General features: G+C 42.3%; 1 protein-coding gene and 1 long non-coding RNA gene across 3 annotated transcripts in view; one reads left to right on the top strand and one right to left on the bottom strand.

Moving 5' to 3' along the window:
• PDE11A (phosphodiesterase 11A) overlaps positions 1-26,762 on the top strand; it is a 424,697-nt gene that overhangs the window by 380,045 nt on the left and 17,890 nt on the right. For both annotated transcript variants that reach the window (XM_047772960.1, XM_047772959.1), the window contains exons 17-19: positions 3,888-3,951; positions 9,908-9,982; positions 14,637-14,720. In XM_047772960.1, coding sequence (XP_047628916.1) covers positions 3,888-3,951; positions 9,908-9,982; positions 14,637-14,720 — 223 coding nt within the window. The remainder of the gene's footprint in view (positions 1-3,887; positions 3,952-9,907; positions 9,983-14,636; positions 14,721-26,762) is intronic.
• LOC125123329 (uncharacterized) lies at positions 18,337-22,349 on the bottom strand. The gene is made up of 2 exons (XR_007134030.1): positions 22,271-22,349; positions 18,337-18,672 (listed from the first exon to the last, which is right to left on the bottom strand). It is a non-coding gene; the product is annotated as an uncharacterized LOC125123329 (long non-coding RNA).

The following is a 26,762-nucleotide window of genomic DNA, read 5'->3' as shown; positions in this document are numbered from 1 at the left end:
TGCAAAGCCATGTTCTTCTGGATTTTCTACTTTCTTCTGACTCTTCCATCTGCAGTGTGTCCTCCAGCCCTTCCTCCTCCCTACTTCCCCCTAAATACAACTCTCCTCCAAAGACCTAGTTTTGGAATTCTTCTCTGGTTCCTCAGCATCTTCACAAATGGTCCCACCAGGTTTCTTGGGTCTGGCTTCTCTCCTGAGCACAACTCCTAAAATGCCAGTGCTCAAGACATGTCTCCACCTGGATGTTTTCCTACAGAGGTTTGCAAACTTTTCTGGCCGGGAACCCCGTGTATAAGAAAACTCTTAACTTGGAAGTACAGTGTGTAAAGCAGAGGTGAGATGCCCAGGAACTCTCCCCTCCCCTGAGCTTCACCCTCCCCCCCGCCCCCCATTTCACGGCTGGACTCTGACCATGTGCAAGTGAGGGAGGCCCTGATGGGGGGGAGGCTGCCTTAGAGAATGTTAAACTAGTAATAAAACCAACTCAGAGTCGGTCTGCTTTTTATCATCACCATGTGCCTGCAATCTAAACAATGTCAACGATGAGACACTCTTCCTGGAGGAAGAATTTTTGTTGGTATAAGTTCTAAACAATTGCTGAGGTTACAGTCGAGTATCAAAATAATTGATACGAAAGCTTCACATGAGCACATTATTACTTCTCTCCGTTCGCTGTGCACGTATCCCTCAGCCCCTGGCACAGATAGACAGGACACATTTTCAAGAGTAAGCTCCGAAGGATCCGGAACCTTTTGCGCTCCATCGGGGCGCAGTGTGTGTCTCCAACCTCTGGGAGCGTCACCTTCCTGCTTTTAAACAGTATATTCAGAATAAACGATGATAGTAAAGCACCACAATGGCAAAGAGAAGAAACAGAACTTGAGTTACTTCAGTTCTGTCATTTTACGTTGAACATTCGGGGTCTTTGTGTTTAAAACTGAAAACAATAAAACAAGGCAGACTGTGAGGTGTAATCTTTTTCTTTGGTGAGCTCAAAGTTAGTTTGTCCATGTCACCTTTTACTGAATTTGAATATATCTTTTAAAATGTATTCCTTTTGAGTTGCTAATAGTTTGGAAGGCTGTAAGAGAGTAATGATTATTGCAAGATAATCACTGAAACAATTTTGGCATCTAGGAGAGGAGAGGCAAGAGAACAGCCAGCTGTTGAGAGCTGAAGACACCCGGGGACACGCCGTTCTCCCTCCTCCTGACCTTTCTCTTTTTTTTCTTTTCTTTTCTTTTTTTTTTTTTTTGGTCTTTTTAGGGCCATACCCATGGCATATAGAAGTTCCCAGGCTGGGGTCTGTAGCTGCTGGCCTACACCACAGCCACAGCAACGTGGGATCCGAGCCGTGTCTGTGACCCACACCACAGCTCACGGCAACACCGGATCCTTAACCCACTGAGTGAGGCCAGGGATCGAACTTGCGTCCTCATGGATACTAGTTTCCACTGAGCCATGATGGGAACTCCCCTGACCATTCATTCCTAAACTGCACTAAGTACACTGCACCACCTAACTGTAAATTGGACAAGAGTAATGCAGACCTCAAGACTCACAGAGTTGCTACAAACTCCCTCCTTGCTCTCTTATTCTAGAGAAAGCCTTTCAAGTATAGAGGCTTGAACAAAAAATAAGGTAAAACTACGAATTCACCTCCTTCTGTTCTTCCCTGAAGCTCCCACCCTTATCTTGCCTTTCCATCCTTTCTCCCCTTCTTTGTTTTGGCCTTAATCAATAATGCTTTCCTACTGTCTCTGTGCTTCCATTTTCTCCTTCTTAAATGATGTCCACATCTACCACCTAAAGCCCTCTCCTCGAAGCTCTGCCCAGGTCCCTCCTGAACCCCCAACCTTAATTGACTCCCCAGCACCAAGTGGATAAAGGTTTCAGACCCTCCATCGTCCTCCCTCCCAGCCTCTTCTTGTCTGCCTTCTCTGTACAGACTGTCTGCTCCACTGTATTTATTGAAAGTAGACACTTTTCTGTCAGACAGTAGGGATCCCAATTCTAACTTTGCTCCCTCCTCGATGTGTAACCTCAGGCAAGCTCCCTGACCTCTCTGATTCAGGAATACAAACTACTATTTGTTTCGAAAATGGAGATAATAATAGTGTCCCCACCTCATACAGAAACTGTGAGTCACCCTATGATGCCCGTTCAATAAACAGTAGCTACTAGAATTCTTGTTAGCGCCCCTATGGCAGATATTCAATGAACATGTTGATTGGCTGATGAATGTTGATATGAATTTGAGAGGTAGCCTTCAAATTATCAAGCAGATGGCACTTAAGCAATTACCCAAGTTATGGTACCAGTAGGCAACCTCACAAAGAGTATTTCCTGTCCAGGAGACAGACTACAAAGTACAACGAGAGTCCTACAGTCTCGTCCCTCGCTGGCACCAGCAGAACCTACAATGAGAAGCACTGGAATGTAGCAAGAGGGGCTCTGGCAGCTTTGTGACAAGCACAGAATCCTGAATCCTTTGCTCACTTTGGGAGTGTTACTTCATCTCTCCATGCTTCCATGACCTCTCTGTAAAGTGGGAATAACACTTGTGCCAAGGAGTCATTTAGTTAATAGTTAGCTAGTAGGTAGTTGGTAAAGCACTTAGTACAGAGGCGGGTACACAGTGGGTACTGTAGAAGCGCCTGTCACAAAAGATCAAATACAAAGAATAGACTGCTGTGTCTCTGCATAGGGCTTAGCAGAGGAGTGTTTGGAGTGAGATGCTGCCTGACTCCAAGAGGGCTGCTCCTGCTGGTGCTGCCTGGTTGTGCTTTTGAATGACCTATTGTGATCTGCCGGTCTGCGTTGTTCCCTGGAGGGGTTTCCTGGGGAAGTTACACAAACCCCACCACCATCTAGGCATGCTCTGCCATCTGGGAAGCAGACATGTTTCCAAGGCATTCGAATCCGGCAGGGAATGAAATGTTAACACCTGACATCGGGACAGCCTCTGACCTTGAACAACACACCCCTTTCTTCCAAAGGGAGTCAGCCAGGATGTGGTTTCCCAGCTCAGATCCTTCAGTACTTTTCATCACATGCTGCTGGTTTTAGTACAAAGAAAGCACATTTTGGACAAAGAGTGTGCCTGATTTTTTTTTTTTTCCCTTCCCACCGCATCTGAGTCGAAGTACCAGAGCTATCTACAAAGTGGATTGTACCCTGTGTTTTTTATATCCATGGTTCAGTGTAGATTCTAGGCAGACCAATAGAAATCTGCCTTTCAAAAATCTGATTCACCTCTTTGCTGTGCTTTCTTATGTGCTCAAATTAATGAAAGCTGTAGCTGAATATGTTTCTTCTTCATAATCCTTATAAAACATGGTTGTAGCCAGGTAGTAAACTGGAGTGAAGCCATGTGCCTCTCCCCCCGTAAATCTTAGCCCCACAGAACCGATGAAAATGCAGGAGCCCCTAGCAGGGCTTGTGGCTCGCCTCTTTGGTGTGGGTTTTCTTCCGTCCCCATCAATCAGCAATACACTGGTAAATAAGCTCATCAGCTATGTATATAGTATCATATACTGATTCCCTTGCTGAGAGTTAAAAATAAAAAGCATCATCCATTACAAATTATTTTAAGCAGAGCCTGCTTGGCCAGGTATAGAAAAAGCTGTGCTTTGCTTTCCTTGATCTGCCGCAGACAAAACAAAAGGGCCACGGAGGGTGGGCGCAAGCTTTGTCTTCTTCCTAAGCAGTGTGGCCGCATGATGGAGATGCTAAACATGCAAGTATAAACAGTGCTTCCCTTGTTGAGGAAAAGGAGATGTGAGCTGGCCTTGGTCCCATTTTATTTATTTATGTCTCCAGGACGGGTTTGTTTAGGAATGCAACAAAAGATTATTCAGGCTGTTTTGTTTGGTTCTGTTTTTCAGATCAATGTTAATGACAGCCTGTGACCTTGGAGCCGTGACCAAACCGTGGGAGATCTCAAGACAGGCAAGTGGTGATTAATGGCAGGGCTCAGCAGAGGAGGGACTGGGGGGGACAGTATTCCCAGAGCCCTGTCTACCAGGCACTGAAACCCTAGGCAATTTGCATCAGTATTAACTCGGTGTAAAAAATAGCAGGAGGCTTAGGCGCGACATAGTTTATTGCCCAGCCTTTATCGTGCTTCCAGCGAGAAATAATATTTCTGACTCCATAAGATATTTTTTCTTAACGCACTAAATCCAAATAACATTGACCATTTCTGAAGGCAGAAGTTTCAAACATATTGTTTTTGAATAGATAATCATGTTTTTGCACAAGGTCCAGTTTTTTTACATTTTTTTTCCTTAAAAAAGGAGGTAAAAAAGAAACTGTATTTTTCTTTCTTTCTTTTTTTTTTAAGTCTACTTATAGATCAGAGGGCTCTTTGGCCAAAATAGGCAGTATCATATTTAACGTGTACCAAAAATTTAATGGTTTTGCCACCTATCTGGTTTCACTGCCCAAAAGTGCTAGTTCTGGAGCAAGAGCAGTTTTTAGTATTTGGTTAATAGCTTTTTTTTTTTTTTTTTTTTTTTTGAGGCACCTACTGGGTGGGCTGTGGGGTCTAAAATGGTAACTTGGTATCTTAAGATTTTAGGGGAAAAAAGGATACATTCATATAACAATAAAAAACAAATATTTACCAACCAAATAACTAATGTTAATGTTATACCAACCAAATAACTAATGTTAATGTTATAAGTATTATCTCACTTAATCTTCAAAAACCCCCTTTTGAGGTAGGTATAGCTACTGTTGTAGGCTAAATAATGGTAACCTCAAGGTATCAGGTTCTAGTCCCTAGAACCTGTAAAGGTTACCTTAAAAGGAAAAGGGGTCTTTGCAGATGTGATTAAGGGCCATCATAATCATCATTATTAGCCTGAATTATCCAGGTGGGCCCTAAATTCAGCCCCGAGTATCCTTACAAGAGAGAGGCACAGGGGGAGGCATTCAGAAGAGGAGAAGGTGATATGAAGACAAGGCAGAGACTAGAGTGATGTGGTCCCAGGCAAAGGGATGCTGAAAGCCACCAGAAATGAAGCAGCAAAGTACAGATTCTCCCCTAGAGCCTCCAGAGGAAGTGTGGGCCTGCCAACAGCTTGAGTTCTGTCCAGTGAATTGATATTGAACTCCTGGCTTCCAGAACCATGAGAGTATACATTTCAATTGCTTTAAGCCACCAAGTTTGTGGTAATTTATAGCAGCCTTAGGAAACTAATACAGTGATCATTACTATTTCACCAGTGGGACACATGAAGCTTAGAAGGGCTCAGTAGCTTGAGGTCATACAGCTAGTAAGTGGTGGAGCTGGGTATTCAAATCCTAGCAGATTAGGTTCCAAAGCTTTCATTCTTAACAGTGTTTTATGCTTTCTGACACAGGAGGCATTGATCAGCATTTTCAAATGATGCAAGTGTCTTGGCAGAATGGGCTTTGTTATCACTAAGCTCAAAATCTCAGCGGCTTAAACCCACAAATTACTTGGAGGCCTGTGCCTCCAGGGTTGGCTGGGGCCTCTTTGTCCTTATTCTGGACTCGGGCTGAAGGAGCAGCCACTATCTGGATCATTCCAGCAGAGGCCCTGGGTGGGTCTTCCACTGGCAATTAAACCCCACTCCCTGCAATTCATTGGCCAGCTTGCTAGAAGATCCCACCCAGCCAGGAAGGGCCATCCTTCCATGTGCCCAGAAATAGCTCTGGAAAATATGATTACCAGAGTTTGCCCTTCTAATCATCAAAAATGTGATTCACTCTCCTTCCTACAGGCAAAATAGCCTCCCTGCAAAGGAGATGACCCAAATAGCTCATCAGGAGTATCAAGCTCAAAGTCCAGGATATCTGGGCAATATGTGCTAATCTCTACAGCAGGTCTAGATGCAAACTAAAGACTTACACACCTCCAAAATGCAGCACATAACACACACCCACACCACAAGATACCCATTTTGACACTTCCATTCAGAAAGAGAAGAGATGGCAAGGTTTGGCAGTTAGGGGGCCACAGCAATTCCAAAATCCCACTGGGCATTCTGTGAGAAGAGCCTCTACTCTGTGGTGGGCCCCCTACTTGGGGAGATGCTTCCCAATTCATGATTTTCCATGGTCTTTAGAGGTACCCTGGTAAATGATTCCTTTTCCATTATCCTCCTTGGCTAAGGATACTCGGAGGCCAGCGGGCTTTCTCAGCCTGCTTCCTCCTAGAGAAAGTTGAGGGGCCAAGGCTTGTTTTAAGCAGTAACAGGCTTGTGGGGTTTTTGACACCAAAACCCTCCTAACCATCTAGTCAACTTCCTAGGTCTTTGATCCTAGTCATGTCCATTTGCCAATAACCACAGCCACAGTTTGATTCTATGCAAAATTCTTAGATCCTGCTGAATGTCTTTGCTTCCTTATATTCAGAAACAAAGAAATATAGCATATATTAATCTTTCTCTTTCATGAGTTAATTCCCAGTGCTTTGGGCCCAACAGATGCCAGTAGGAGAACCAAGTAGTTAAATCATTTCTCTGAGCCATTTTATCTAATTGAAAGGAGATAAAATGTGTGGGTCAGAGTTTTTAACTGTGTGTGCAACTGGCCACACTTTTGATTTGATTCTTGTTGCAAGGCTGTCTTGATTAGCCTCTGTCATTCAAAATGACACAGCTTGGGGTTAGGAAGCAGTTTCATGTTCTATCCCTACAGGACCCTGAATTGGTGACTTTCTCTATTTCCTTTCATTCCTGGCTATACACCTGCCAGTGCTTTTCTGAGCTCACTTCTTATAATACCTAGCAAAACAGTCAGTAGCAACCATCACATGCTATTATCTTTGTTTTCCAATCTCTTCCCCAAGGCTGTAAGTTCATTAGATACTTTATCTGCTTAATTTCCATGAGGAGTATACAAAATATTTCGCCACTGTGCAACACGGATCATCCTTCTTAACAGCTTTAACAACTGTTGCCTCCCTGTTTTATACCTGGCTCCCAAGTTAATGCCAGATATTTTTTGGGTCTTTTCCTTTCTTTCTTTTCTTTCCTTAATTTCCTTTCCCTTTCTCTCTTTCTTCCTCCCTGTCTTTCTTTTTACCAGTAGCACCTGACTTCCATACCAATTTGGGTGCTAGTCAAGGCTAAGCCAGGCTTTGCTGCAATAACAAATATTTTCTCAACTTTCAGTTGTTTAACACAAATACAAGTTCATATCTGGCTCACCTCACAGTTCAATGCAGGTGATGCAGTTTTCCTCTAGACTCTGTTCCAATAAAGAGCTCTCTTCCATGAGAGCCTTAGTTTTCACTTCAGTGTGACATGCTTGACATTTCATAAAGCAGGTTGTGGTGAAGGATCTGTGTGGTTGCGTGGCTTCTCTCTCCTTATCTGCAAACCCTTCCCTTCCCCAGGGTGGGGAGGCCTCCCTTACAGTAAAGTTGGGGAATAAACTGCAGAGAAGATGTAGGTGCTCTTCCAGGTGTTGGGGAGAAATGTAGTACTGGGAGTGGCCCCTGAGATGGGAGCGGAAGGTGGTGGAGAGTAGGGGCAAGTTAGGGAGACTGGCAAAAGAGAGAGGACTAAAAAGGGGTGGATGAGGGATGTTGTGCCAGGGCCTTCAGGACCCCAGTGAAATACATGTCACAACTAAAGGAGCAGCAGCATACTTGGGAGCCAGAAAGTGACAGGACAAAGTGCTTGAGAGCAAAAAAAATTTCTGCATGGAGATTCTAGATCAAAGAGGCCCAATGGCTACTTGTAGGGGGTCTTCTTGGTCACTGATTATAACTTTTATTTTAAATAAATATTTTATTTTTAGGATTTGGGCTTCTGCTGATTGATACAGAAACTCATGGCATCAGAGAAATAAAGCACAAAACTATCTTTTTCCAAATGTTTCCATCAGAAATCTTGTCACAACTCTAAACTGTAGATCTCATTTGTGTTTGTATCCAGATTGAATAGGTTAGTTATTTTCAAAAACATACTCAGTTCTAATAGGGTTTTGAGAAACAGTTGGACAAGAACAATAGAAACTTCTTTTAAAAATATAAATATATTTCCAATTTCCTGGATGTTGATTTTTTTAAATTCCTTTTCAAAATGTTTTTTCACTGGTGTCTATTTCCCTTTGCCTTCCTCACGCACATGGCTAAGCATGTGGGTTCCCCCTGTGATCCCCCAAGGCCTGATTAGCATCTCAATTTCCTTCTTTAATAAAAAATTCAATCAAGACCACTTAATTGTCCTGATTGGGTTTTTAAGTACAAATGAAAGAGCGATACAAGTTGAGCTGTGAAAGAAACACAGGGGAAATACCCAAGACCACAGTAGAAAGCTCTAGGACAGGATTTTGTTTTAATTTCTTTGCTTTCCAGGGGCTACCAACCTCTGCAGGACTCTCTCCTTGGGGTGACCTGATGTGCACACGTGCACTTTTTAGTGCAAAAGACCTACCTCAGAGGAGGCGGAGGGAGAGTTCTGGGAAGGGAATAATGAGGCCAGGTCCTGAGGGGACCATTTATTCTTTTAAGGAAGGCCAGAGACCAACGAGAGAAGCCTGGAGTGCTACTATGAAAGGCAGTGGCAGAGACTGGAGACAGAGGAGTGAGGCAGTTCCAACTAATTTTATGCTGTTGAATTTTTAAAATTTTTAAAATCTGAGCTATTTCTTATTAAATGACTGTATACTTGCTACTCTCAGATGTGTGTGTCTGTGTATGTGTGTGTAAGACACTGTTTTTAAGTTTTATCAGTGGTTATGATTTATCATTGACAAAAATCTCTTGAGAGATGTACTTAGGTAAATTTTCTTGATTCTCTGCACTTGGCCAAAATTAAACCAAAATTAAACATTGCCAGACCTAAGAACCTCATCTTTATAAGAGCCAGGAATAGAGAAAAAATTAGTCTGGGGAATCCAGATCTTCTTGCTGTCTAGGCTTTGTTTTCTGCTCTTCCAACATTTTGTAAATCCAGCTAGTTCATCTCAGATTTCCTAGCTGCACACCAGAGTGTGGTTGAAAATACTGTTCGGCACTAACCTGTTATATCAGTTTGCATCCCATAAAGCTATCCTTAGAACCACAGGGCTTGGGAAGAAAAAAAAAAATCTGTAAGCTTCACTGTGATCAGTAGCTTCTGATTAACCACACTAATGGACGAAAAATAGAAAAAAAAAATTTGTCCTTACTTTGGAAACTCTGTGGTTTGGGGTAGAACAGCTATTCCATTGTGCTTGTACCAACTAGAACTTACCATAAATTAAACACGTTTAGTACATGGATTGAGACAGCCTGAAGACCAAATCACACCCTTCAGACTGTATCATAGCATGCTAGAAATGGAATGATCAGTGACTCTAGCATTAGTCCTGTCCTTTGACTGATTGCTACTTTGGGAAGCAAAGTGTGGGCCCTGGGGTTTTCCCTTCCAGAGTGCACACAAATACCGGTAGGGTGCCGTGGCTAAGGAGTTTTTGTGACAGCAAGATGAAACCAAGCTAACATAAAAAGCATGCAACAAAGCAAAGAATCTACATAAAAACAACCAAAAGTTGGCTGAGTTATTATTACAAATATAATAATATATTGTAATAACATCAGTCATTATTAAGCCATTATTTGTTTCATTTATCTGGATAAGGACATTTCCTACTTTGAAGGTGGCAACCTCATGCCTCATCCCGGATATATAAGCACTACAACTCCACTTCAATAAAAATAAACAAAAATACATTGTACAACTTTTTCTGATTAAAAGAAAATCAGTTCCATCGATTAAATCCTGAAATACCTTCAAACACAAAAGGTTAATGTACTCCCTCATAAGCTTTTTAAATGATTGTCTGCCTTGAAGACAACTGCCCTACACATAAGCCTGAAATATGGTCTGAGTCTCATGATAAATTACACATGCCCATTGATTAAAATATTTCTATGTTTCAGGTGGCTGAACTTGTAACCAGTGAGTTCTTTGAGCAAGGAGATCGGGAGAGAGCAGAACTCAAACTCACTCCTTCAGTAAGTTCATCCTTTTCTCTTTTCTTTTTTTTTTTTAAGGGCTGCACCTAAGGCATAGGGAGGTTCCCAGGGTAGGGGTCAAATTGGAGCTGTAGCTGCTGGCCTACACCACAGCCACCGCAACTTGGGGTTTGAGCTGTGTCTGTGACCTACACCACAGCTCTCGGCAATGCTGGATCCCCAACCCACTGAGCAAGGCCAGTGATTGAACCCGCATCCTCATGGTTCCTAGACGGATTTGTTTCCACTGCACCACAGTGGGAACTCCAGTTCCTCCTTTTCTTATGATATATTTACTCTTTTGAGTGACATTTTCAAAAATAACTTCACATTTCGAAAATGGGAAAGACTGAAAATGGATTTAAGAAAGTACTTCTGAGAGTTGAAGACTTTAATTGAACCTAGATGCCAAACACTCTTATTCCCAGGTTTCTGATTAAGAAAGCTGATCTACTTTAACAAGCATTTCCTGTACTCTGACGGTGGCTGGTGCAAGCAGGCACAAGAGGGGACTGCAGAGTGGCATCTGAATAACTCAAAAGTCGGGGCTGGTGCTTTCTTTATAGTAGATGGTCGCTTTGGAACAGAAATACAGAAAAGAATTAAAGGCAAGCTGTCCAGCCTTGAGGAGCTAGAACAGGCAGGTGCAGTAAATAATGGATATTCTGGATTTTATTTTCCAATTTTGAATTTTCCAAAATCCCCAAAACAAATCATTTCAAGTCTCTGTTTCTTTTCTTGCAAAGTGAACAGTTGCACCTGGAGGACTAGGTTCTGCTGATTGAAACACTATTTCTATTGGACTCATCCATTCAGTTATTATTTGAGGCTTACTTTACCATAGGCTAAGGATGATGCAGTTTTTACTCACTGGGAGACAATGATATAAATGCCTTGGTCACCACCCTCAAGGAGGGGATGCTCTCCTTATTCTTACTAAATGGATAGCTAAAAACATACCCCTCCAATGACTCTAAGAATGGTGCAGAGTATTTTAAAGTCTGCCACAACCCAAAAGATTCAATGAAGGTCAAGGAATGTGTCAGGTGTCAAGAATGTCTGGGTTTTTTTGTTTTTTGTTTTTTAAAAGGGTCTGTTTTTGAGGATGCAGATCAACTCAGTTTTGAATATTTGCAGGTATTTATAAGATCTTCAAGTTTTAAAGCACCTTTCTTTGCTGACATTGAAAAACAATGAAAAGTGGCAGAACTAGCTCCTGGTCTAAATAGGTTCACCCATTTAAAGTCAGAACTCCAGTCTTACTAATTTTGATTATTCTTTATTTGTTGTTTATCTGTAAAAGATCAGAAGACTATATAGGTTAAAACACTCATCAATTATTTTAGCTTCCAAAGCGACATCTATTTATACTGTTTGCAAAACATCCCTTTGTTCTTTTTTTAGTGGTGTCACCAAATTTGGTTATAAAACTGAAGATACTAGATTGGAGTACACGGTTAATGTGTAAAACGTAGTACAACCCAAATTTCTGTCAGCTATTTGTGTATCTATTTTCAAATGAAAACTTTCCACTTTTTTGAAAAACTGTTTCAGAGGCATCCTCTGAACGGCTTACAAGGCAGCAGCACCACAGGCCATTTAATTAAATGGAAAATATGAGTCACTTGCCAGCATGGGTGAGCTGGCAGGTGCAGTGGTGCAGCACTAAGGAACTTCTGTAGGCTCAGGTAAGGGATTTTCTGAAGACAAGTGAAATTATGGAATCATAGCCATTGTACTGCTTTCTCCCCACAAAAGCCCACTTAACACGGCTGATGACCATCACCTCAGGAGGGACCTGGTTGCTGTGGCAGGGGTATCCCACTTTAGCGCTTCTCCAGAAATGTCTGGAAATGCACACACCCAGATCTGACACACATTATGTCCATTATTCCTTGATATTTAGGAATGAAATTGTCCAAGAGCCCTTTCAGGTGTCATAGTCCTAAAGGTCATAAGAGTAACTTCATGAAGATGAAGGCTAATCTGGGCTAAAGCCAGATTAATGCTGGAAACAATGAATTAGTTCATAGAACATACTTGAATGCCTTCAAGTAGCAAGCATGAAGCTGGACATAGCATATCCAGCCATGAGCAAGGTACCGTATTCCCTGCCTTCAAGAAGCTAATCAACTGGTGGGAAATATACCATTAAGTAAATAATCACTAGTAATCAATTATAAGATGCAAAATACTGTAAAGAGGAGTTCCCATTGTGGCACAGAGGAAATGAATCCAACTAGGAACCATGAGGTTGCAGGTTCAATCCCTGGCCTTGCTCATAGGGTTAAGGATCTGGCATTGCCGTGACCTGTGGTATAGGTCACAGACACAGCTCGGATCTGGCATTGCTGTGGCTCTGGTGTAGGCCGGCAGCTACAGCTCCCATTAGACCCCTAACCTGGGAACCTCCATATGCCACAGGTGCGGCCCTAAAAAGACCAAAAAAAAAAAAAAAAAAAGGTAGTGAAAAGACAACCCACAGAATGGGAGAAATTATTTGGAAAGTGTAGATCTGATATGGGCCTAATATCTAAAATATGTAAAAACTATTGCTACTCAACAATAGAAAGACAAATAACCTAATTTATTACATGGGTAAAGGATCTAAATAGAGATTTCTTCAAGGAATATATATAATTGGCCAAGAAGCACACGGGAGAAAAAAAAGTTCAAAATCACTAGTCATCGGAAATACAAATCAAAACCACAGTGAGATACGACTTCACACCCACTAAGATGATTATAATCTAAAAGATGATAGCAAGAGTTGGCAAGGATGTAGAGAAATTGAAACTTTGTACATTGCTGGTGAGATTATAAAATGATGCAGCCGCTTTGGAAAACAGTTCAGCAGTTCCTCAAAACATTAAACGTTAGCGTTACCATATGGCCAGCAATCCTACCTCTAGGTATATCCTCAAGAGAAATGAAAACATACATCCATACAAAACCTGTATGTGAATGTTTGTAGTGGCATTATTCACAACACCCCAAAAGTGGAAACAACCAGAATGTCCATCTGCTAATGAAAAGGTAACTAAAATCTGGTATATCTATACAGGAGAATGACATTTTGTCAGTAAAAATGAGTGAAGTGCCAACGCATGCTTACAGGGCTAAACCTTGAAAACATTATTCTGAGGGAAAGAAGCCAGTCACAAGAGACCACATATGATATGATTCCATTTATACGACATGTGCAGAATAAGCAAGTCTGTAGAGACAGCAGGTAGGGGGATTTGGGGAAGAATGAAGAGCTACTACTGATTGGTATGTGATTTTCTTGGGGTGATAAAAAAAATGTTCTAAAATTGACTATGGTTATGTTTCACCGCTAACTGTGAATATATAAAAACCAGTGAATTAAAAAAAAACTATGCACCAGAAACAGAGTAATTAAATTAATATGAAAATTTCAGATAGCCATGAGAGCTATAGTGAGGATAAAACAGAATAATATTTTTAAAGGAACATTTTGGACCAAGATTCATGCAGTTCACAAGAACCAGCCTTTCCTCCAGCGCATTTCATGGTCTTTTCTAAATGTCTAGTCCTCTTTCCTGATACCTATATTTCACATTGCAAGACAAGGATGAGCAGAGCCTACGGGAGATAGTGATCTTCTCTCTAACTTGGAGATCTTTTCCTGGGCAATGCACTTCTATCTTGTGAGCCTCTGCAGCTAGTGTTTTTGGCCCCACCCACTCCCACCCTCCTTCCTAAGTCTGGCATACGTAGGATTTTTCAACATACCTGGACCCAGGGGATGTCTTGAATTTGCCCTCATGACCTATGTGAATGAACAGCAAAATGATGTGGATGCCACATTTTATTTAGAGGAAAGACAAAACCTACTTTAAGACAGTAAGGCAGAGCAGGCTTGCTTCTTAGAGCCTGGCCTTACTCCTTAAGGACAAAGAGAGGGACATTCTCACTGGAGTAGGGCTGGCAGAGTTTTTTTCAAGTGATCCATCAATTCCAATGGATTGTCTCTCTTTTCATGTCTGCCCAATAGAAATGTCACTTCTTTTTCTCAAAAATAGATATCAAAATTTTCTAAACATTATAAAATCAGAAAGTTTAAAGGCTGGGAATGAGGAGGGAATCGGTACCTCCCCCCATCATCCATCCAATGATAGATTAAAAATTTAGGACAGAACCTAAATTAAAGATTTAATGACAGGACCTTACTGAAAAAACACAAAAGTGCCCCACCCTGAAAATTAATACAGTTTCTATTTAAAATAAAATTGCTTTTAAGGATCTTTTCCAATTGATCCCACCCTCTCTTGCTATAAAAACAAAAGCCTGCACTATTTTTGTGGCAATAAAACACTTCCTCTTCCTTTGACTTCCCAATTCCCAGGACTTGATGACTTGATTTAGTGGCAGTTACCTATATCTAAAGACAGATTTTGGCCCCAAGGATTGTGTGCTATAAAGTTCAAATAAATTCGCTTACAAATCTCATAAAAAGAGGTGAAAATACTTTATTTCTCATCATAGATAAAGGCAAAGAAAGTACGTGTAAAGATTGATTGTGATTTGTGAAGTGTTCAGTTGGTAAAAATCGGATCATCATGGCAAAGTGTTTGACAAAGTGCTGAAAGACTCCAGTGTAATAAAGCAAGCTTCTCCTCCCCCATTCTAGGCTATTTTTGATCGAAACCGGAAGGATGAGCTGCCTCGGTTGCAACTGGAGTGGATTGATAGCATCTGCATGCCTTTGTATCAGGTAAGCATGATTCAGAAGGGTTTGTGTGTCTGGACCAAGCCAGGAAAGAAGAATGTATGTGCTTCATTTTCAGAAGTTCTAGTTTCAGGACATCCTTCCAGGCTTTGTATGTTGCCAGGAACGCCAGTTACAGTTAGTTTCTCTCGCCTCAGATTTCTTTTCTTTTTTCTTTTTGGGCCGCACCTGCAGCACATGGAAGTTCCCAGGCTAGGGGTCGAATCGGAGGTGTAGCTACTGGCCTACGCCACACCACAGCAACTCGGGATCCGGGCCTAGTGTCCAACCTACACCACAGCTTATGGCAATGCTGGATCCTTGATCCACTGAGGGGAGCCAGGGATCAAACACATGTCCTCATGGATCCTAGTCAGGTTCAGGTTTGTTTCCACTGCACCACAACAGAACTCCCTCTCCTTGGATTTCTAATGGTTCCCCTGAGAAGAGTTGGTACTTAGAGGCCAGAGACCTGATTCTCCTTCTAGAACATAATCTCCCTGGGCCTCAACTCCATCTATAAACCAGGGACAATAATATTTTATCTCAGCATTTCCTGAGCTGTTCCCCATGGAACATGTGTATCCAGCCATAGCCTGGTAGGTATCTTTTCAAAAAGAGTTCTCAGGCCCAATAATTAGGGAACCTCTTGTGCACATTGAAATAAATACTGACGGCTCAGAGAAGTCCAGGAGAGACGCATGTTTAACATGATTAACTCTGAATTTCTCAAATGTTTAACCATGGAAATCTCTGTCAGTTTTTGTTTTTTGTCAGTTTTGTGGTTTTTTTTTTTTTTTTACAATTTTTCTTTCACTTTTATTAATATCTTGTGAGACAGAGAGTTCCATGAAACATGGCCTTCTGCTCTGTCCCCATGGTCTGGGCCATCGGGTGTTGAAAAGCACCTTCCGTCTGTAACATCCACTTCTGTCTGAGCCACACGAGGGGCACTCACGGCTTCTATGTAACTCCATTAAGAACTCAGTATTATGGAGTTCCTGTTGTGGAGCAGTGGAAATGAATCCGACTAGGAACCATGAGGTTGTGGGTTTGATCCCTGGCCTCGCTCAGTGGGTTAAGGACCTGGCGTTGCCGTGAGCTATGATGTAGGTTGCGGCTCGGATCCCACATTGCTGAGGCTCTGGCGTAGGCTGGCAGCTACAGGTCAGATTAAACCCCATGTGCTGCGGGTGCGGCCTTAGAAAAGACAAAAACAAACAAACAAACAAAACCAATGCTTTTAAACTTAAGTTTTCAACTGTTGATTCAATAGTTTAGAGCTAGTTACCTCCCTTCTCCACCTCCCCTCCAAGGGCTGACTTATAAAAAAATTAGTGATGCTCCCACCAAATTGCATTGTGTCTCTCTCATCTATAGCCTTGGTTTGGTGTAGCAGCCTTTCCACTGCCTCACTTCACCTCTGCTGGATATTCTTCCCAATCTTTTCTTACTAAACCAACAGGCAAAACATGGCATCTATAGAGAAATGTGGAAGGAGCCATTTATAAAAGTTTGTATTCATACCTGCTGCTGTATCTTCTCAGGGGACAGAGTGAAAATTCATGCTCTTTTTTTTAAAAATTTCTTATCACTTATTTTTTTTTAATCTCACAGATTTCATTTACAAATGCTTTATAATGTATATGTTATATGTTGCAAATTTATATAACTTTGAAATCAACATTTCAAAAAGCCCTCAAACTGAAACCTTGTAGAATGACTTTAAGTATGCTCCCTGAGAGTCCCCATTTTGTCCTATCTCCACTGGTTGGGTGTTTTTTGTTACTTAACCGAAAAATCTCACTTTAACTGTTGGTGCTCCAGAATGGAAATGGAATCAGTCAGTGGGCAGAAGTCATCATCAGTCCAAAGAGAAAATCTTGAGGAAATGATTTGCCAAGCAATGCAGGTCCCTGATGCAACATTGGTCAATGAAGCAAAATATCTCCAGAAACTCAGGTTGTTGCCAAACGGTCGGTTTGGAGTTTTTCATGGGCAAGTGCAACAATACAGGGTCTGAGAGGATAGAGGCAAATGGGAAAGTATGCAGGTGGCAAGAATCCCAAACTCTGGGAGAGGACACAGTCTGCATTATGGAGCATAAGAATCCAAAGTGGCTTTGCTAAGTCAGTCTGAGCAGCGGGCAAAAGGATACAGAACAGTAGCTATGAGACCAAAAAAAAAAAAAATGTCCTTTTAATGGCCAGGGCCTTGCACCCGTGTGGGACAGGTTGGGGTGGCAAGAAACCTCATGCAGAGCCTGAAGCAAACAGATTCATACATCGTGATGGGGCACCTCCTCGTAGGCAGAGCAGTGTGGAGAGATGTGGTCCAGCAAAGGGAGAAGCCAACCAAAGGCATGGCGTGGCCGAGGCTGCTGGGTACAGCCCAGGTCAGAATGGGGCATGTGGAGGCGAGGGCAGAGGGGCCACAGGGCAGTAGATACACACATGGTTTTAGCGCAGCTTTTTGACTTCACTGACTTTCACTGGGTAAATTGGTTTCACTTCGTGGGTTTGAGGGGGTTGTGCTTGGTCAAAACAGATCAAGCACTTTCCACTTTTGCTCCAGTTTGCTGAGTTTGATCTCTCCTCCAAGCAAAGGGTAGATTTTCAATACTTTCTGGTACATGAAGGGCTATTTATTTATGTGCCTATGTGAGAAACCACTAAAAGTACACCGGTACATTTTGGAAGGCCATTGCATTTAAAATTGAAACTCTTAACCTCTGGGACAACTTCAGGTTCCACATTGTGCCTATGTTGAGGGAAAACAATGAGAACCCCTCAACCCTCTGGAATCTAGTCAATAAGAAGTTTCCTAAGTAATCTAGTGATTGACTCAAAGTGACTGACAGAAAATATATAAACAAACCAAAAAAGGAGGGAAGAAACTGTCCCAGATCCCTGGATGGTTATATAGTAGAGAAATGTGACATGCTTACATACATGTGTTTGTATGTGAGTATATAATTCTCCAGAACTTGCTCATCTTTTTAATCTTATGACACCAAACTTTTCCTTGAAAAAAAGAAAGAAAGAAAGAAGGAAGGAAGGAAGGAAGGAAGGAAGGAGGGAGGGAGGGAGGGAAAGAAGAGAGAAAGAGAGAAAAAAGAGAAAGAAAGAACAAATGAAAAGAAAGGAAATGATCCTAACAGGCAGAAGTCATGATTTATCTGTGACAGCATTTTAATCAGGAAGCATATAGGAAGCCAAGAGTGGGCAGGGAACCATCAAAGCGTGTTCCCCAAGAGAAGACTAAAGCCCTGGTTAGTTAGCTCTGTCCTAGCAGGGTATCTCGGAGGAATACATTGACATCTGATTCCCGTGCTTTCTGCTGTCTTTGCCCCCTGCTGGGGATCCATTAGCCTGCTGCTCAACATCTTTGGAGAAAGAAAAAACAGAAAGAATGAAGAGGGGGGAAAAAAAATCCAGACACCATCAAACTTTGAAGTCCTTGCTGCACCAGCCTTAGGGATAAACAGAAAACCTGAAGTGGCAGCATCACACTGAGCCTGCCTTTGCAATAGCAGGCTGAGCTTTTGCCCTTTATCTTCATTCCCAACTTAATCAAACCTCAGTGCACCTAGAATTTCAATGATGCACACACAGAGACATTATAAATCTTCTGTTGGTTAAGGATTGAGGGATTTAATTTTTATTATAAACATAATCAGAGTTTCCGCTCATCCCAGCCTGGCTCTTGATTTTGGAGTGTTTGACAGATAATGAAAAAGGTCTTGACCTGGATAGAATCTAGCCAGAATAGTTCTCTTTTGCCATTCAAAGAAGAGTTTGCCAAGAGTGTTGCCTCTTCATAAAAATGTCGTGGGGTTTCCGCAACAGACAGGGATTCCAATGTTATGATTATAGTAACTTTTGACTTCTTTCTTGCCTTCAGTTGTAGTGGTCTTTTGGAAAATCCATTCCATCTGATGCAATTATTAATATGTTGTCTGGAAAGAAGGGAGGTAAAAATATTTAAAATATCATTTAAATTGTAGAAACCAGGAGTTAGGATTGATAAACTGGAAAAGAAGAAGTAAGGTGCTGCTCCAAGACAATTTTTCTGATACCAATAAAAGTACTTGAAAAACAACTCAACATTCCCTAGATAGGTCATATTTTGTGTTCAATTTAGGAAAAAAAAAAAAAAGAAAAAGTGAGCTACAGAGTGACTGGTGAGACTCTAACATCATCGCCTCTTAAAAGCCTACAAGGAATGGAATGTGGGTAGAGAGGACAATTCATCACATACTTAAAAAAATAGGACACTATACAAATCAGTTTCCTATAAATGTTTCATCTACAACATTTAGTATTCCTGTGAATGAGAGAAGGAAATCATTGAGGCTACTTTCTTATCCATCCTTACAAAGAAGGGGACATATATGAAATGACATCATATATAACTCCAGAAACACCAGAAGAAAGAAAAACAGAATGGAAGGGAAGGGGGAGGGAAGGAAGGAAGGAAGGAAGAAAATAATTTCCTATATTCTCTATAATTTGTCTTTCTGGCTCCACCTTTTCCTGGTGATGGGTGGCCGAATTCAGGGACTGGTACTTAACAAAGTCTCTCACTTCCTTCTGGTTAAAACAAGTCCTTGGGAAGATGAAAAGGTGAATTGTTCCCAATCAAAGCCATTTCTTCTCCCCAGCTGACATCTTGGTGCTAGGGGTGCTCACCTGTCCTTGTAACTGTTCTGTGACTCTGGGGAAAGGGATCCTGAGTATACCCACTGCCTGTGGGAAGCGGACTCAGCGTGATGCCAAGCTGGCCTCCAGGACAGTGGTGTGGGTGTGACGAGCACTTTGAGCAGACCCTGGTCCTTGCGGCAGGCTCTCATGGCCAGCTGCCACCAGCTTCCTGGTCAGTTCCCGTCACCTGGTTTTCACCCTGCTGTCCACACAGCAGAACAGAGGGCAACAGCTTCCTCCGCTTTCTAATATGTTGCCTGGGTAATGCCAACTTGTTCCAGGAAAGTTCTGTCATTTTCCTGATTTAGGCTCTGAGATTCAGAGACAAGCCTTCCCCTCACCCTCAGGGTTTGACCCCCAAGGAGCACAGAGCCAAGACACTCACTTGTGATCTCAACCTCCCCTCCTCTCTCATCCCCTTTCTGTCTCTCCTCCTTCTTTCTCTCCTCCCTGCTCTCCCTACTTCCCCCCCTCTCCTCCCCCCCCCCCTTTCTCTAATACCCATAGTAGAAAGTTTTTGAATTTTCTTTTCCTAGTCTGATGGGGAGCCGCCTTATGTGGTCTCCTGTGTGTTCTCCACGCCAGAGCTTTGCAGTCAGACTTGATGATCTGACTTAGCCAGGCTTGGTTCTTAAGAGTTCTGGAATTTAGAAATCCCCTTTCTCACCATAAAAATCTGGTCATGAGAGTTATTCTCTCTCAAAGCCTGATGATGGTGGTTTGCTGTTCCTCACTGGGAACCACCATTTGCTTGAAGGAGGAAAGCCTACTGAGCTAATGGGTGGGGAGCCACAGCATCACAATTCAAGCAGAGGAAAAACACTGGTTTAATATTTTCAAACTATTGCCCATGTTACATATACCATACCCAAGTCTGAGTGCTGGTAGTAAAACCTGTTCAAAATTTTCTAGGTACCAATAGCCAAATACAAATGGAAGAGAAATCTTAATTTCCCCAATGTCAATTTTACGTAGTATATACCCTGTCTTCCAAACTTTTGCCAAAATGATTTTCCTTATTAAAAAAAAATCAGGAGTTCCCTTCATGGCTCAGCAGAAATGAATCTGACCAATATCCATGAGGATGCACGTTTCATCCCTGGCCTTGCTCAGTAGCATGTTAGGGATCCAGCGTTGCCATGAGCTTGCAGACAGGAGGCCGGAGGCCGGGGAGTGGGCTCAGATCCCACGTTGCTGTGGCTGTGGTATAGGCCGGCAGCTATAGCTCCGCCTGGGAACTTCCATGTGCTGCAGGTGTAGCCCTAAAAAAAGACCAAGAAAAAAAAAAAGGCCAATAACAACAACAACAACAAATCAGATCATGGCATCTTAAAAACCTTGGGTTACTACCACCATCTATCAGATACCTTCCAGATTCCTGGGGTCAGCCCTCTCATTCTGAGGCCCCTCACCTCCTGACACCCATGCACACCATGTGCCCCAAAGCACAGGACTCACAAGCCCTTTTGTCCGTCTTCCTTTGCCTTTGCTTATACCTTCCTCCCTCTTGTTTCTGCCTAGAAAAGGGCAACCGAAACCATCACCTCCTCTCTTCTGTAGCACTCTACCCATTTCTTCCAAACCACACATAACACTTTGTATTGTGGTTATCTTTCCGTCTATCTTTTCTGTTTCTCTTCCCTGTTAGACTAGTTTCTTGGGACCAGCATATTCCTGGTACCCAGAACAGTGCCTAGAACATTAAAAGTGATGTTGGTTGAATAAATGAAGAAATAGAAGAAAGAATCATGGGCTGCAGGACCACAGAACTAATAAGCAGTGGAATGTGCAAAATAAGATTGTAATGTCATTTTAAATTATCGCCTATAAATATATAAAACCTTTCATCAGAGTGTGCACTATTATATTCCTGCCCATAATCTGAAGTATATGGCCTATATCTTTTTAGAAAGTAGTTTATTTCTCATCATGGTTGAATTGGCCCTTAATTCTGGTGTAAAAAGACCAGTTTATAGCCATGAATTTTTTCAGGGCTTTGACTTTTTCAACTATCCAGCATTGGCAGAAAATATAGTCTTCTAGTTATTTTAATATTCAAGTTAATAAGGAGAGCTAACATATACACAGATTTCAAGAAATTATATATTGTGAACATCTGATTTCAAGAAATTACAATATAGTAAAACATATGAAGTTATCATGAATAAAATAGAGTTTTCTTTTGACTTAGAAGGCTTTTCAGATCCTTCAGTGCCTAAGAGTTATCAATACAAACAAGAAATAATAATGTGCTCTGTAGGATGAAGTGCTGAATAGCAGAGAGGGCTCCTCAATAGCAAACCATTCAGGTTCATGGGGCTTCCTGCATCATGCATGATTTATGGCAGGTGAAAGCATCTCACACCCTTGGCTATAGCTCAGAGTTCTTCCTGAGTACCTGGCATGCCAGGCTGTTTAATTTTAGAGGGAATTTTTCACTTTTAAAAAATTAGTTAGGCTTGATAAAGCAACCAGCTTTGTGTACATTCTTGTAAATAAAATAGACTTTATTTCATGCAACTTTTAAAAAAACTGTTTTTACATAGTAGGAATCCATTTCTATTTATATACACTTTATGAGCTCAAAACTGCCATCATGAATCTATATTAAAATGCTGGGATCTGGTAAAAAGAATTATACTCCCTAATAAGGCTTTTGAGGATAGAATTTAAGATAAGATCTATTTCTCCCTATTCAGCTGACCAGCATAAATAACTCTTAAAAGCAATTCTGCTTTGGAATCACAAAGCTAAAAATTATTTAATCCCAAGTCCATACAAGGCTTGGAATGCTGTCTTTACTTCAGTTACTTTCTAGTTCCTCTAGAAAGCATATTTTAAACACTAGCTTACCTCTTGTTCTTGGCCTTCTCTCTGTGACTCTTTTCAGAAGAAAAAGGAGAGAAGGAAGGAAGGGAGGGAGGAAAGAAGAGGGAAGGAGGGAAGAAGAGAGACGGAGAAAAACACATTTTTCACTAGGAAATGAATCAAGTCCTCTTTTAAAGATGATTTTTTGGGAGTGCCTGTTGTGACTCAGCAGAAATGAATCTGACTAGTATCCATGAGGACGCAGGTTTGGTCCCTGGCCTCAGCCAGTGGGTTAAGGATCTGGTGTTGCCGTGAGCTGTGGTGTAGGCTGGAAGGTGCAGCTCTGATTCAATCCCTAGCCTGGGAACCTCCATATGCCTCGGATGCAGACCTAAAAAGATTTAAAAAAAAACAAAAAAAAAATGATGATTTTTTGCATTCTAATTGCTTCTCCAAAATTTCTGCAATTTAATGTTTATTTGGAAGGTCAGCATTGTTTTTGCTCCTGGGAAGTGAGGCATGAGATAAACAAAACACTTTTATGGTGCTGTTGCCAAACAGAATCCTCTGGATTACTCCAGATGTTTCCTAAGAGAACTCAGGGAGTATCTGGGCCCTCAGCTATCACTACTTATATTTAGTTATCAAAGCTGCACCCATAAAAATTTTAGATAAATCACTCAAGGCCCATTGCCTCATCTTCGCAAGCAGGTGCTAAATGACAGTGTGATTGGAGAGCAAGTTGCTCAGCCTCATGTGCAATGAACATGGCGGCCCAACAGTTGAATCTGATAGCCAGAGTCTAAAGCAGAGTTAAAGACTTCTATTAGAATGAGTTTTTGGAAAAGAAGTTCAATATTAGTATAAATAAGGGTACAAAGGTATCGTTATGCATACTTTTTCAGTAAGCAGATGTTTATTGAATATTAACTATAGTGGCCACTGGATAAGGGCTTATATTTTAAAGTTTATAAAGTGCTTTTACATACACAATTTAATTTGACTTTTAACTCTGTGAAGGAAGAAAATCCTTCATCCTGGATCCTGTAATGTCTAATGGTCTAAGTTGTATAGTATGAGGAAACTGAAACCTAAAGAAGCTAATGAGGAGTTCCCATCAGGGAGCAGCAGAAACATATCCAACTAGAAACCATGAGGTGGCAGGTTTGATTCCTGGCCTTACTCAGTGGGTTAAGGATCCAGTGTTGCCACGAGCTGTGGTGTAGGTCGCAGACGTGGCTCAGATTTGGCACTGCTGTGGATCTGGCGTAGGCCAATAGCAGCAGCTCCGATTAGACCCCTAGCCTGGGAACCTCTATATGCCATGGGTGCGGCCCTAAAAGACAAAAGACAAAAAAAAAGAAGAAGAAGAAGAAGATGATGATGATGAAGAAGCAGAAGCAGCAGCAGCAGCAGCAGCAACAGCAGCAACTAATGGATTTAACCAAAATGAAGCAATTGGTACATAGAAGAACCAGAATTTCCAAGCCACATCCTCTCAGCCTTACTTTGCTTTTTCCCACTCCGATGCCCTGAGGAAGTGAAAGGCCAGTCCATTTTATCAGCAGCGCTCTGCTTCTGTAAACCTCCCATTTACAAAATAAAGCTCTGAATTCTTCAGAGGGGAAGTTACTGGGGACCCGAGTGAAGATTCAGGGAGAGCAGTTCCTAGAGCTCCAAATGGGCTAATGGATTCTGTTCAGCTGGTTACTCACTAGAGAAGTACTTTCTCAGAAGGGTTGATGTCAAGCTGTCCTTGACCTAACACTTCCACCTGCAACTCAGTTGATGTTGCCAGTAAAAGATGGCAGATCGTGGAGTTCCCGTCGTGGCGCAGTGGTTAACGAATCCGACTAGGAACCAAGAGGTTCCTAGGGTTAACGATGAGCAGCCCAAAAAAACAGCGAAAAGACAAAAAAAAATGGCAGATCGACTTCTCTAGTTTATTCCTTTATCCTTCTGAAAACAATGAAGGAATTTATTTAAAGATATAAACTTTCTTGGGAAACTGGAAGAGGCTGGAAGAGTTTTAAGGAGTAGGATAGAAAAGGCCTGCAGGGAGTTCCCGTCATGGCTCAGTGGTTAACGAATCCGACTAGGAACCAAGAGGTTGCGGGTTCGATCCCTGGCCTTGCTCAGTGGGTTAAGGATCCGGCGTTGCCATGAGCTGTGGTGTATGTTGCAGACGAGGCTCGGATCCCGCATTGCTGAGGCTCTGGGTGTAGGCCGGCAGCTATAGCTCTGATTAGACCCCTAGCCTGGGAACCTCCATATGCCTCAGAAGCAGCCCTAGAAAAGGCAAAAAAAAAGAAAAAAGAAAGAAAAGGCCTGCAGCACTTTGAACAGCCTGGAAATAAGTATGTTAACAACTGAGAAGAAAATGAAGAGCACAGAAGAGAAAACACGTACGGCCTCAGATAATACCCCAATCATCAAAAGCAGATGGACTGTGGGGAGAAGGACGGACTCACATTCTCTTTTTCCTGTGATGCCCCTTCGTCCTGTCAGCCACGTGCAAACGCCTTTCCACCCAGGTGCTTAAGAGGAGTCTGCTTTGGTTACTTAACATCTCCACATCCCTAACATAATTTTCATGTTATCCTTTGAAATGGCAGCCAAGTATCAAAACAATGACTTATACTTTCTTCAGTCATCCCCTACTTTTTTTGGTTGTTTAGTTTTGTTTTTTTTACTAATTGAGATAACTCTGAAATGAGCACCTTCCAATATTTTATTGACTGATGAATCAATGCTATTAGGTGTGATTAGAAATAATAAATTGCAGAGTTCCCATCTTGGCACAGTGGAAACGAATTTGACTAGGAACCATGAGGTTTAGGATTTAACCCTCGGCCCGGCTCAATGGGTTAAGGATCTGGCGTTGCCATGGCTGTGGTGTAGGCCGGCAGCTATAGCTCCAATTTGACCCTTAGCGTGGGAATCTCCATGTGCCACGGGTGTGGCCCTAGAAAAGAAAAAAAGACCAAAAAAAAAGAAGAAGAAGAAGAAGAAGGAGAAAAAGAAATAATAAACTGCATCTTTTTTTGTCTTTTTAGGGCCACACCTGCAGCAAATGGAAGTTCCCAGGCTAGGAGTCAAATCGGAGCTACAGCTGCCAGCCTACACCACAGCCACAGCAATTCAGAATCCAAGCCGTGTCTGTGACCTACACCAAAACTCATGGCAGTGCCAGATTCTTAACCCACTGAGTGAGGCCAGGGATCAAACCCACGTCCTCATGGATACTAGTTGGTTCATTACCACTGAGCCACAACAGGAACTCCTGCATCTCTTTAAAAAAAAAAAAAAAAAGATATAAACACTCAAGGACAATAGAATGTGAGAGGACATAAGATATCCTCAAATATTGGAAGCTGGAAAGGAAGTAACGTCCCAGGATGTCTGCAGAAGGGAACACATAGCCTCAGAGAAAAGATCTGAATGTACTTGCACTTGGGAACCTCAGCAAAAGCCTCAGCTCCCCGCAGGACACCCAAAAATGAAGCCCCCTAGCAACAATCACAAACTCTCCTACTCCCCCACCCCACTTTACACACTGCCTGGAAAACATATTTCAGTGTCTTGTGCCTACATATATGCTAACAGATAAGGGCCACAGTATGTTGAGGAATGCCTCCAATAGGAAGGAATGGAAGCAAGTCAAAAAACTGAAGGAGAAAGGAGTTTGGAGCACAGGCTAAAGGCAGAAGACAAAAGACACCTTTAGGAGTTCCCTTGTGGTGCAGCGGGTTAGGATCCAGTGTTGTCTCTGTAGCGGCTCGGGTCACTGCTGAGGCGAAGATTGCATCCCCAGCCTGGGAACTTCCACATGCCCCAGGCGTAGCCAAAAAAAAGGGGAAAAAAAAGACAACTTTAAAAAAACTTCTAATATAAAAAAGACAAGAAATATGTTATAAAACAGTGCCAAATGCCTGGTATTATTCTTGTCTAATATATTTGGGGGGGGGGGTGCTGCAGCTGTGGCATTCAAGGTTCCTGAGACTGGGGTCAAACCTGGGCCACAGCAGTGACTGGTGACAACTCCAGATCCCTAACCACTGGGCCTCCATGGAACTCCTTGTCTGGTATTTTCTAGTTGTCTTGTCATAATTTTCCCCCTCCCCGGGTCCTCCTATACCAGAGGGTTCTCCTGACTCTGTGCCCACTGCCAGCTGCCTCCACTCAGCCCCTCATCATGCCCTGCAGCCCCTCCCCAGTTTCACATCTCAGGGTCCGTCCTCCACCTTAACACCAGGGTTATCTTCCTAAAGCAGATCTGATTGTGAGTCCTTTAGACCCTCCCTCGCCATCAGAGAGGCAAAGAGCTAAGCTAGTGCTTTGGACCTTACCAGGCTTGCCTTCTCTCCTGCCTTGCTCTGTACCCTCTGCCCTTGCTGGCCACTAGCCATGTCCCATATTTCTCCCCCACTCATATTCCACGCCCTGTGCCTTTGCTCACATAGCTGTCCCTGCCAGGCCTGCCCTTCCCTCTTCTCCCCAGCAAATCCTACTCTGACTATAGCAATCTGCTCAGAGG

This window comes from Phacochoerus africanus, chromosome 3 (genome assembly GCF_016906955.1).
Source record: "Phacochoerus africanus isolate WHEZ1 chromosome 3, ROS_Pafr_v1, whole genome shotgun sequence".
NCBI lineage: Eukaryota > Metazoa > Chordata > Mammalia > Artiodactyla > Suidae > Phacochoerus > Phacochoerus africanus.
Note: the sequence above shows the minus strand (reverse complement) of the source record. Positions and strands in the feature narration are given on the sequence as shown.